General features: G+C 37.9%; 1 protein-coding gene across 4 annotated transcripts in view; it reads right to left on the reverse strand.

Moving 5' to 3' along the window:
• Positions 1–12,856, reverse strand: part of LOC140736734 (calcium-activated chloride channel regulator 1-like) — a 69,907-nt gene that overhangs the window by 33,996 nt on the left and 23,055 nt on the right. For all 4 annotated transcript variants that reach the window (XM_073062614.1, XM_073062613.1, XM_073062615.1 and 1 more), the window contains one exon: positions 2,003–2,111. In XM_073062614.1, the coding sequence (XP_072918715.1) occupies positions 2,003–2,111 (109 nt within the window). The remainder of the gene's footprint in view (positions 1–2,002; positions 2,112–12,856) is intronic.

Genomic DNA, 12,856 nt, shown 5'->3' on the forward strand with positions numbered 1-12,856 from the left:
TAAGGTGAGCACACATCCCATCCAGTAGAAAGCTCTGGTCAATTTGTACTCCACAACTAGATACCTTCACACAAGTTGTAATAACAACATAAACACAAGAGATTCAGTAGATGCTGGGAATTCAAAGTAACAAACACAAAATGCTGGACTGATGAAGGGTTTCAGCTCAAAACATCACCTCATTCCTCTCTATAGATGCTGCCTGACCTGCGGAGTTCCTCCCACATTTTATATGAAAGAACAGCAGTTAATACCCTGGGAATATTAATAGGCCGTTAATATAATATAATATTATATTATTAATATAATAGTGTCAATATAATATATTATATTAATAGGAATGTTAATATTAATAGGCTGTGAAACCTTTCAATATCTTGGTTGGCAGTTGTTGTTGAAATTAAGTGTTTCTTATCCTTACACCAGAAAAAGAACAGATTAGATCTGCAATAAAGTAGAAAGTGCTGGAAATATTCAGAAGTTCTGTCAGAATTCTAGAGAAGAAAACCTTGTTAACAGTGAACTTATATCAGCTTTGGAAATGTTAAGTATAAAACAAAAAGATAGAACAAAGGGATCTGTGAATACAGGTACATAATTAGTTGAAAGTGGCAACACAGGTAGATAGGGTCGTAAGGACAACTTCTGACATATTTGCCTTCATAATTTAAAGTACTGAGTACAGGAGATGAGATGTTATGTTGAGGTTGTAAAAGACATTGGTGAGGCTAAAATAGAGTATTGTGTGCAGATTTGGTCGTCTAACAAGAGGAAAGATGCAAATAAGGTTCAAACTGTACAGAGAAAATTTACAAGGACGTTGCTAAGTTAGAAAGAAAGATTGAATAGGTTCAGACTTTATTCATTGGAACATAGAAGACTGAGGTGATTTGATAGAGGTACACAAAATTATGAGGCATATAGATGAGTTAAAAGCAAGCAGGCTTTTTCCACAGAGCAACACACACAAAAAATGCTGGTGGAATGCAGCAGGCCAGGCAGTATCTATAAGGAGGAGTGCTGATGACGTTTCAGGCTGAGACCCTTCGTCAGGACTAACTGAAAGGAAAGATAGTAAGAGATTTGAAAGTAGGAGGGGGAGGGGGAAATGCGAAATGATAGGAGAAGACCGGAGGGGGTGGGGTGAAGCTGAGGGCCGGAAAGGTGATTGGCAAAAGGGATACAGAGCTAGAGAAGGGAAAGGATCATGGGACGGGAGGCCTAGGGAGAAAGAAAGGAGGAGGGGAGCACCAGAGGGAGATGGAGAACTGGCAGAGTGATGGGCAGAAAGAGAGAAAAAAAAGGAGGACGGGGGAAAAAAGCTAAATATATCAGGGATGGGGTAAGAGGGGGGAGAGGCATTAACGGAATTTAAAGAGGTCAATGTTCAGGTTGGAGGCTCCCCAGCCGGTATATAAGGTGCTGTTCCTCCAACCTGAGTGTAGCTTCATCTTGATAGTAGAGGAGGCCATGGATAGACATATCAGAATGGGAATAGGATGTGGAATTAAAATGTGTGGACACTGGAAGATCCTGCTTTCTCTGGCAGACAGAGTGTAGGTGTTCAGCGAAACGGTCTCCCAATCTGCATCTGCCATTTCCAGCATCTGCAGATTTCCTTTTGTTTGCTTTTTCCACAGAGGCTGGGTGGGACTACAACCAGAAGTCATGGGTTAAAGGTGAAAGGAGAAAGGCGAAAAGTTTAAGAGGAACATGTGGGGAAATTTCGTCACTCACACAACCTTGATTTCAATGTTTAAGAGACGTTTGGATAGGTGCATGGATGGTTGGAGTATGGAGGGCTACGGTCCTGATATATGTCAATGGGAGAGGGCAGTCTCAATGGTTCGGCATGGACTAGATGGGCCAAAGGGCCTGCTTTTGTGCTCTACTCTTCTGTGATTCTATGACTCTAAATTTTATGATACAAAATGATCTGGGATAGGGAAGGATGGACAGAAATTGACTATGATATGCAAAAAATTAATTTGAATTCTCTCACCTTGTTGCCTCAATTACTCCATCACTAGATCTGTAAAAGGGCACCTGTTCATCATATTCATTAAATATGCCCCACTGGAGATGGGCCCATTCATGAACAAATGATCGTTCTGCAGGAAAGGAAGTGTAGTTGTTCAATGTAATGCATTAAACTTCGAAAAATAACATTTCAAGACATTTCAGTAACAGCTCTTCTGGTCTGCATTGCCCTATTACCCCCAAACCAGGAAACCAATTAACCTACTAATGCACTCATCTATGGAATGTAGTAGGAAACCACAGCGCCCGAAGGAAACCCATGTAGTTATGGGAAAAGTATCCAGACTCCTTACAGACAGAGGCAGGATTTAAGAAGGGGATAAAAATAGCTTACCCTAGAATTATCTTTCTTAAAGCTTGCTAGCACTAGGGTGCTAATCTGCTGGAAAAAGATCACGAACAGTTGTGTAAAAGCAGAAAACCTTTTCCACTCAATGTTAGTCTAATCCATTCTCTAAAGATAAGACTATAGGACCAGATTTAGGCCATTCAGCCCATTCCATCATTGCTGATCCTGGATCCCACTCTACCCCATACACCTCCCTTCTCGCCATAACCTTTGATGCCTGACCAATCAGGAAGCTATCAATTTTTGCTTTAAAGATACCCATGGTCTTTGCCTCCACAGCTGTCTGTGGCAGAGTATTCCACAGATTCACAACTCTTTGGCTAGAAAAATTCCTCCTTAACTTTGTCCCAAAGGGTCACCCCTCAATTCTGAGTGATGCCTTGCACATTTTCCTTTGTAATAGCAATAGCACTCACTCCTGCTCCCTGACACTCACAGACCTCTGGCACACTACTAGTGTTTTCCACAGTGAAGACTGATTCAAAGTACATATTAAGTTCATCCACCATTTTTTTGGTCCCCCATTATTATCTCACCAACATCATTTTCCCTTCTCAAGGCATTTTTATTTGCCTTTTGTTGGTTTTTAAAAACTCCCCAATCATCCAACTTCCACTCACTTTTGCTACATTATATGCCCTTTCCTTGGCTTTTATCCAGTCCTTAACTTCCCTTGTCAGCCACAGTTGCCTACCTCTACCATTTGAGAAATTCTTCTTCTGTGGAACATACCTATCCTGTGCCTTGTGAACTATTCCCAGAAACTTCAGCCAGCTCTGCTCTGCTGTTATCCCTGCCAGTATCTCCCCACAATACACCTGATCAAGTTCCTTTCTCCTGTCTCTATAATTCCCTTTATTCCATTGCAATACTGATACATCTGACTTATGCTTCTCCCTCTCAAATTGTAGTATGAATTCAATCCTATTATAACCACTGCCTCCAAAGGGCTCCTTTACCTTAAGATCCCTATTAAAATCTGTATTATTACACAACACCTAATCTAAGATAGTCTTTTCCAAGTAGACTCAAGCACAAGCTGCCCTAACAAGCCATCTCATAAGCATTCAACAAATTCCCTCCCTTGCGATCCAACACCAATCTGATATTCCTAATCCCTTTGCATATTGAAGTCCCACAATTACAATTGTGACATTACCCTTATTACATGCCTTTTCCAGCTCCCTTTGCAATCTCATCTCCATATCTTGATTAACACAAGTGAATCTGCAGATGCTGGAAATAAATAAAGACACAAAATGCTGGCAGAACTCAGCAGGCCAGACAGCATCTATGGGAGGAGGTAGTGATGACGTTTTGGCCTGAAACCCTTCATCAGGAGTAGACCCATAGATGCTGTCTGGCCTGCTGAGTTCTGCCAGCATTTTGTGTCTTTATCCATATCTTGGTTACTGTTTGGCGGCCTATATATGATTCCCATAAGGTTTTTTTTCACCCTTGAAGTTTCTTAACTCCATCCACAAAGATTTGACATTCTCTGACACTCTGTCACCTCTTTTTAATTTTTTTTAATTTTTTTTCATTTTCATTTTAAAATCTTTTTTATTAATTATTATTGAAGATCAACAAAAAAGATATATTAAGTCAATATGTCATTTTGTACAATAAAGAATTATCAAATAATTTATTAACAAAGCTAAACAATATATTAATAATAAAAAATAAAGTGTTAAGAATTTTTCTTGAAAGAAAAAAGGAAAAAAGAAGAACCCCTACTAACTAACTAAAAAAAACCCTACTAACTGAAAAAAACAAAAAAAAACCATTGGGAGCACAACCCCAGAGCTATACATCATACAAGCTTCCATAAAAAAAAACATCAATCTGCCAACTCAAATCCATTTAAAGAAAAATCGAAAGGAAACCATATTAATTAACTCAAATCAGATGACAGTAGCAGGCGAATGAACCCCACCTTTTCTCAAAGTCAAATCGAGTATCAAAAGTTTGACTTCTGATTTTCTCCAAACTAAGACACAGCATCACCTGAGAAAACCATTCTATCAAAGTAGGAGCAGAAGCATCTTTCCATTTCAACAAAATAGTCCTTCTGGCCAATAATGTAACAAATGCAATTACATGTTGGTCTGATGGAAAAATACCATGAATATATTGAGGGATTATACCAAATAAAACTGTCAATTTATTAGGTTGTAAATTAATTTTTAAAACTTTAGAAATTGTAGAGAAAATAGACTTCCAAAAATGTTTCAATACAGAACACGACCAAAACATATGTGTCATTGTGGCTGTCTCTGTCTTATATCTGTCACACTGACTATCAACATTAGCCAGTCTCTCTTTTGTCAAATAATAATGATGTACAATTTTAAATTGAATTAATGAGTGACTGGCACAGATCGAAGAAGAGTTAACCAACTTCAAAATCTGCAACCAATCTTCTGTTATCAAGGTCATGTTAAGCTCTCTATCCCAATCTTGCTTAATCTTAAGTGAAGGGGAATTGCGCTGTTGTAACAACAAATTATAAATTTTCCCAATAAAATCCTTCACTAAAGGATTCATTTTTAAAAATAATATCTAACAGGTCAGAATCCTGTATATATGGAAAATTACTTAAATATTCTTGTAAGAAGTCCTATGGCAGATGGAGTTCAATCCGGACAAGTGTGAGGTGATGCATTTTGGCAGGGCAAACCAGAAGACTGAGTACAGGATTAATGGTCAGTTACTTAAGACTGTGGATGAACAAAGGGACCTCCTTTATTCCTCCAAAGAAGAAAAGTAGGATCACTTAATGAAGGTTTAAATAAATAATTTTGATAAATTAAACTAAAAAGTTAAATTTTTTGAGATTAAAAAAATGAGGAATCTGGAACCAAATTTGTAATGACAGCTTAATCACAGGGTATAAATTTAAATTAGTTATCATGGCCAGTTGTACAGGTAGAGAAGCTCCTAATAATGAGGTTATGTGAAACCGTACTCTCTCCGGTCCTGTTCACCCTGTACACATCAGACTTCCAATATAACTCGGAGTCCTGCCATGTGCAGAAGTTCGCTGATGACACGGCCATAGTGGGGTGTGTCAGGAATGGACAGGAGGAGGAGTATAGGAAACTGATACAGGACTTTGTGATATGGTGCAACTCAAACTACCTGCGTCTCAATATCACCAAGACCAAGGAGATGGTGGTGGACTTTAGGAGATCTAGGCCTCATATGGAGCCAGTGATCATTAATGGAGAATGTGTGGAGCAGGTTAAGACCTACAAGTATCTGGGAGTACAGTTAGACGAGAAGCTAGACTGGACTGCCAACACAGATGCCTTGTGCAGGAAGGCACAGAGTCGACTGTACTTCCTAAGAAGGTTGGCGTCATTCAATGTCTGTAGTGAGATGCTGAAGATGTTCTATAGGTCAGTTGTGGAGAGCGCCCTCTTCTTTGTGGTGGCGTGTTGGGGAGGAAGCATTAAGAAGAGGGACGCCTCACGTCTTAATAAGCTGGTAAGGAAGACGGGCTCTGTCATGGGCAAAGTACTGGAGAGTTTAACATCGGTAGCTGAGCGAAGGGCGCTGAGTAGGCTACGGTCAATTATGGATAACTCTGAACATCCTCTACATGGCACCATCCAGAGACAGAGAAGCAGTTTCAGCGACAGGTTACTATCGATGCAATGCTCCTCAGACAGGATGAAGAGGTCAATACTCCCCAATGCCATTAGGCTTTACAATTCTACCGCCAGGACTTAAGAACTTTTTAAAAGCTATTATTAATGCTTTTTGAGATAGTGATTTAGATGCATATCATATTCTTTACTGAGTTAAGTATTGTATGTAATTAGTTTTGCTACAACAAGTGTATGGGACATTGGAAAAAAGTTGAATTTCCCCATGGGGATGAATAAAGTATCTATCTATCTATCTATCTATCTGTTTCATAGCATTTAATTCCAAATCAGCCCAAGGTAGTCGTTCATTTTTATCAGCCCAATATAACCAAAAACACATATAATGTATATTAACAGCCCAATAATACATTCTTAAACTAGGCAAAACAAAACATCCATCTTTTTTAAAATTTTTGTAAATGATATTTACCAATTCTTGGTCTTTTATTATTCCAAACAAAAGATGAAATAATAGAGTCAACCTGATCGAGAAACTTCTTAGTTAAAAAAAAGGGTATTTTGAAATACATATAAAAAAGTGTAAGTGGATTCCATCTACAAAATAATTACTTCATGAAATCAACTAAACCAAATTAGCTTTAATAAGGTCTTTATGACTTTTAGTAATAATGATAACTCAATATTTAAATAAGTCCATAACTCTAAAGGGAATGTCATCGTATATAGAAGCAGAATCATTTAGGGGAAATAATTCACTTTTATGAAGGTTTAGTTTATATCCCGAAAACTTTCCAAAATTGTTTAATAGTTTCAATAAACTAGGAATGGATTCTTCAGGATTCGAAATATAAACTAAGAGATCATCAGCATAAAGGGAGATCTTATGAACAGTCCTATTTATGAGAATTCCATGAATATCTTTAGCTTCATGAAGTGCAATAGCCAAGGGTTCCAGCACCAAATTAAATAACAAAGGACTTAATGGATATCCTTGTCTCATACCCCGTGAAAGCCGAAAAAAGGAGATCTGCAATTATTAGAGCAATAGGGGTTTTATATATCATTCTGATCCACTTACTAAAATTAATACCAAGCCGAATTTTTCTTAAACATTAATTAAGTATTTCCATTCAACTCTGTCAAATGCCTTTTCAGCATCAAGAGAGACAACACATTGGGGAGTCTTAGAAAAGGATGAATATATAACATTTGACAGTCTCCGAACATTAGAGAAGGAATAATGGCCCTTTACAAAACCTGTTTGGACTTGAGGGATAATTTCAGCTAGAATATTCTCCAGCCGATTAGCCATTATTTTTGAAAGAATTTTAGCATCCACAATAATAATGAAATAGGTCTATATAAAGCACAGTCAGAAGGGTCTTTATCTCTCTTAAGAATTAAAGAAATAGAAGCTTCATAAAATGTGGAAGGTAACTCTCCTATCAAAAAAGAATCTTTAAGCATTTCCAACATATATGAAGAGAGCAATTTTTCAAATTTTTTATAAAACCCTACAGAATAACCATCCAGTCCAGGAACTTTACCAGACTGCATTGAAAAAAACAGCTTTCTAAATTTTGTTTTCAGTAATAGGAGCATCAAGAGTTTGTTGATCTTCAGCAGAAATTCAAGAAAAATTGATATTTTGTAAAAAGGCATTCATTTTAGAAGAATCAACTGGAAACTGAGATTTTAGAGTTCAATATAAAAGTCTTGAAAAAAATTATTAATATCTTCATAATTACATACTAAACCACCATCTCCCTTATGAATTAAAAAAAAATTGTCTTTTAGCTCTAGCTGCTTTTAATTGAGATGCAAATAGCTTATTATTTTTATCTCCAAACACATAAAATTGACTTTTCAATTTAAGCAAGATTCTTTCAATAGGATAAGTTAATAATAAATTATATCGCTATTGGAGTTCAACTCTTTCTTTGAATAAATCAATGTTAGGAAAGATTGCATAAATATTATCCAAGTCTTTAATTTGTTTGGAAATCTTATCTAACTCTGTTTTTGTTTCTTAAATTTAGCTGAGTAGGAGATTATCTGACCACACAAATATGCTTTAAATGTATCCCATATAATCAATTTCGACACATCTCCCATATTATTAAAAAGAAAAAGATCTGTTATCTGAGTCTCAATAAATTTGACAAAGTCCAAACTTTGTAATAAATTTTCTGGAAAACGCCAAGACAAATTTGCAATAACAGCATCATTCAATTCAAAAGCTAAGCTTAAAGGAGCATGATCCAAGAGAGCTATAGTATCATGTTCACATTTCTGGACTTCGGACAAAAATCGGGGATCAGCTATAAAATAATCAATTCTCGAATATTTTTTGTGAACATGTGAAAAAGAAAGAATAATTTCTATCATTAGGATATAATGTCTCCAAATTTCAACCAGGCCAAAAATCAATTAAAAAAGAGTTAATAAGTGATGCAGAACAACTCAGATGTCGCTGATTGGTTGAACTCTTGTCAAAGGATTTAAACAACAGTTGAAATCACCACCCATTAACAGCATATATTCATTAAATCTGGCAATAAAGCAAATACATTTTTAAAATAAGATGGATCATCTACATTAGGTCCATGTAGGTTAACCAGAACAATTTTTCTATTACAAATGATTAATATCTGACACAATGTCTTCTTGGATAAATAAAATATTAGTTTTAGTATAAATAGATACTCCCTTTATTTTATTTTGACAAGTAGCGTGAAATTGAAGGCCCTTCCACATTTAAAAAAATCTATTTTGATTGCCTGTTTCGAAATGCGTTTCTGAGCAAAAATTATATCGGGTTGAAATCGATTAATGACTTTAAAAGTCTTCTTTCACTTAATAGGATGATTCCAACCACGTACATTCCAACTTATAACATTTATCTGTTTAGTTACCATAAAAAAATGTTATTTTATATAGCACATAAATACACACATACCAGCGCGGGCTAATCAAAACTGGCAGTGATAAGTATAACCATATACAAAACATGAATGCTCTGGAACTCCATAATGGGAAAAAAAATTTTAAAAAGAAAACTAAAATTAATCTTACAGTTAATCCTATAACTCAAAACTAACCCTAATCCTCCCACCACCCTAAAAAGCCTGAAATTCGGTAAAAAAAAAGCCGAAATGCATTCCCAAAGAGTAAAAAAAGAGAGACTCCGTGAGCTGCCCACTTTATAATAGTGGTTTTAAAAGTTTTCCTTAATTCCTCCCCCCAGTTACAAAAAAAACGTATGGCCCTAAAATAGAGAAGCCCTGCAGAGGAAAAAAATATTTTGCTAAATATAAAAAGCCAAACACTACAGAGCAACAAACCACCATATCAAGTCATGTTAATTGGTTCTTCTGCCCACTTACAGGCCTTGCTTCTAACTGATACATATGCAGTTTAAATATCAATTTACTTTGATACCTTCCAGGTGCTTTACAGAGTATTATTGTGCTGGAACAATGGACACTGGTGAGGCTGAGTAGTCATTAAAACATGGAACGGATTTCCAGCAGAAATGGCTAATAAAAGAGGGCACAATTTTATGGTGATTAGAGGAAAGTATAGGGTGGTCAGAGATGTTTTTTTTTCATAGACCAGTGGGTGCGTGGAAAGATCTGCCATGTGTAGTCATAATGGCAGACACAGTAAGGACATTTAAGAGGCTCCTAGATAGGCTCATAATGAAAGACGAATGGAATTCTCTACAGGACGAAAGCATTAGATTAATCATGAAGTAGACTGAAAGGTGAGCAGAACATCATAGGCCAAAGTGCCTGTACTGTGCAATATTGCTCTACAACATCTGGCTCCCCATATCCAGCACAAAAGTTCAGAGGAAAAAAACGTTTATACTTAATCCTTAAAAACAATCTGGGGAATGCAGAAACTATTTCCAAAAATGCCAAAACAATAAAAATAAACAGAGAAAAATGCCTTATAATCTCTAGTGAAGAAAAATCAGCACCATTTTCCATTTAACTGACTTATGTAGATATAACAAAAAGTCCTTATGAACTATGCAAACTATTATTTAATCAATGAAAAAAAGGATAAAAACAAATAATCAAACAATCTGTTGTGTTAATTCGCTCAGTAGACCAAACAGATTTCGGTAAAGTCATTCATCATTTACATCAAAAAGTTTACATCTTCTTTAAATGGTTGATCGATCAAAGGACATCTTAAGCAAATCAGAAATCTTCAAAGCTTATCTTCTTCAGCAGACCTAAAACTATTCAAACCTCGGCTTCAACCGAAATAGAGATAACATAGTCCAATGACTCTTTGGGGTCCAGAAAAACACGTGGAGTCGAATCTTTGGGAAATAATTTTTTAATCGGGCTTGATGTTGAAGTGATGGGACTAATCCCTTATCATATGCTATCTTCATGGTTGGAACAAATTTAGACCACAGGTCCAGAACTTCCCATGGATAATCTTCATAAAAATGAATCTCAGAACCTTTAAATTTAAAAATTCTGTGTTTCATTGCATATTTTATGAGTTGGTCTTTAACTTTGAAACAAAGAAAGCAGACCAAAATTGACCTTGGTTTATTCAGATCCCGAGATTTCAAAGAGAAAATTCTATGCGCTCTTTCGATATCGGGAGGTTGAGGTAAAATATTCGGAAACATAGATTGAAACAAGTTAGCAAAATAGTCCAATAAATCTCCAATCTCAGATCCTTCCTTCAAACCAACAATTTGAATATTATTCCAACAAGATCTTGCTTCCAAATCAATAATCTTATGTTGAGACTTTTCCAAGCAAGCTGAAATATCCTCTATTTGACGCTTCACCTCTTTAAGTTCAGAATTCAGAGAAATAATATTTTCCTGCACAACTTGAAAACTCTCTCATAATGACATTATCTCAGAAGACGTAGCATCAAGTTTTACCGTGTTGTTGTCTATTTTCTTGTCGAGAACCATCAGTGAACGTTCTAGATGCTCAGCCCAAACCGGCGTTTCCTCTGATTTTTTTCCCCTTTCCATTGCTGGATTCAGGAAGCTGCTTTCCACTTCTTAAAGATTGTGACATAGTAACAACTACTCCCCTCTAAGATCCGACAAATAAAAGTAAAAAATTCAACGTTTAATCTGGGGAAAAGGAAGAATTAATTGCAGCCACACAAAACTGTGTGTCACTCCATTAGACAGTAGGCGGAGTTGACCCTCTTTTTAAAGATACAAGTCCATATCTTACCAATAGAGCTGCACTACCACCTTTGACTTTCTGTCTGTCCTTTCAATACAAAGTATATCCTTTGATATTAAGTTCCCAACCATGACCTTCTTTCAGCCACTTTACTGTGATGCTCATAATGTTATACTGATCAAATCTAACTGCGCCTTGAGTTCCTCAACCTTTTTCTGAATTCGACATGCATTTAAATAGATCACCTTCAGTCTTGCATTCTTCACCCTTTTGAATTTTGCCTCTGTGGTACAACTTAACTTTGCTCTGTCTGCATCTGTACCCAATCATTGGCTTGGCCTTTCTTACATTTAGACTACATCCATTATCTATTCGTAAACTTGCTGGCTCATCCTCAGCTCTGTCATACTGGTTCCTATTCTCCTGCCGTAGTAGCTTAAACCACTCCCAACAGCTCTAGCAAACCTGCTCGCAAGGATATTGGTCCCCCTCGGATTCAAGTGCAACCCATCTCTTTTCTACACCCCAGAAGAAGGGGTGTGTGTGTGTGTGTGTGTGTGTGTGTGTGTGTGTGTGTGTGTGTGTGTGTGTGTGTGTGTGTGTGTGTGTGTGTGTGTGTGTGTGTGTGTGTGTGTGTGTGTGTGTGTGTGTGTGTGTGTGAAGTGAGGGGGATGGGAAAGGAGTTGATGCCTGGTGTATGTTGTCTCCGTGTTGTATTGCTGAGCATAGTGGGTCAGCTTGCTAAATTGGCCTCAGAATGTGTGGTGACACTTACAGGCTGCTACCTGCACTGTCATGGTCCCTTCTGGCACCTGCCTGTCTTACTCAGGAATTGGGCCTTTAACACCTCGTTTAGTTCCCAATCTATTCCCAGGTTCTAATAACTATGAACACCTGCATTCCATCAACCAGAGTAGTATAACCACTACTAAAAGGTGCCAGTTCATTGGTCGATTTGTGTACCAGTAACCTCACTCCATGGTGTTCAGGACTATTAGTTCTAAGTCAAGCCTTGTTCCTGAATTATCTACCAAGACTCCGGGTAAAACCCCCCTTGGAACCCTTCCCACGCTCGCTACGACGGCAGCATCTCCCTCCTCGGCCTCCGCGCCCGTGTTCTGCACGGGTTCGTCCCACCTTGCAACAGAACGAGCTGGCCAACATGAACCCAGCGGACACGAATCCCCTCACCAATTAGGGTTCCCTACTGGGCCTGCACGATCAGCTGCTTCAGGATGTCACGGAGAACCTCCGCTCCATGTCAGTAGACGTAAAGAAGGTCAGTGAACAGGTCGACTGAGTATCCGTCCATCGACCCCGGGAGCTCTGACCAACCCAGACAACCTATAGTGGCGACGCCCGATGCGTCCACTACACGTCCGTCAAGAGAGCCGCACGAACTCAAACCAGAACCCTACGCCAGAGATCTGGGGAAGTGCCGGGCTTTTCTTCTGCAATGCTCCTTGGTGTTCGAGCAGCAGCCATCCACATACGCCATTGACTGAGCAAAAATAGCTTGCATTATGGGGTTGTTGTGAGGAAATGCCTTAGCTTGGGCCACTGCGATTTGGGGCAATCAGCCAGAGACCTGCTCTTCCTTCCCCACCTTCATTTCAGAGATCAGGAAGATTTTTGATCATCCCGTCTGCGGTAGGGATGCCGCCAAGCGTCTG

Source organism: Hemitrygon akajei, chromosome 12, assembly GCF_048418815.1.
Source record: "Hemitrygon akajei chromosome 12, sHemAka1.3, whole genome shotgun sequence".
In the NCBI taxonomy this organism is placed as follows: Eukaryota; Metazoa; Chordata; class Chondrichthyes; order Myliobatiformes; family Dasyatidae; genus Hemitrygon; species Hemitrygon akajei.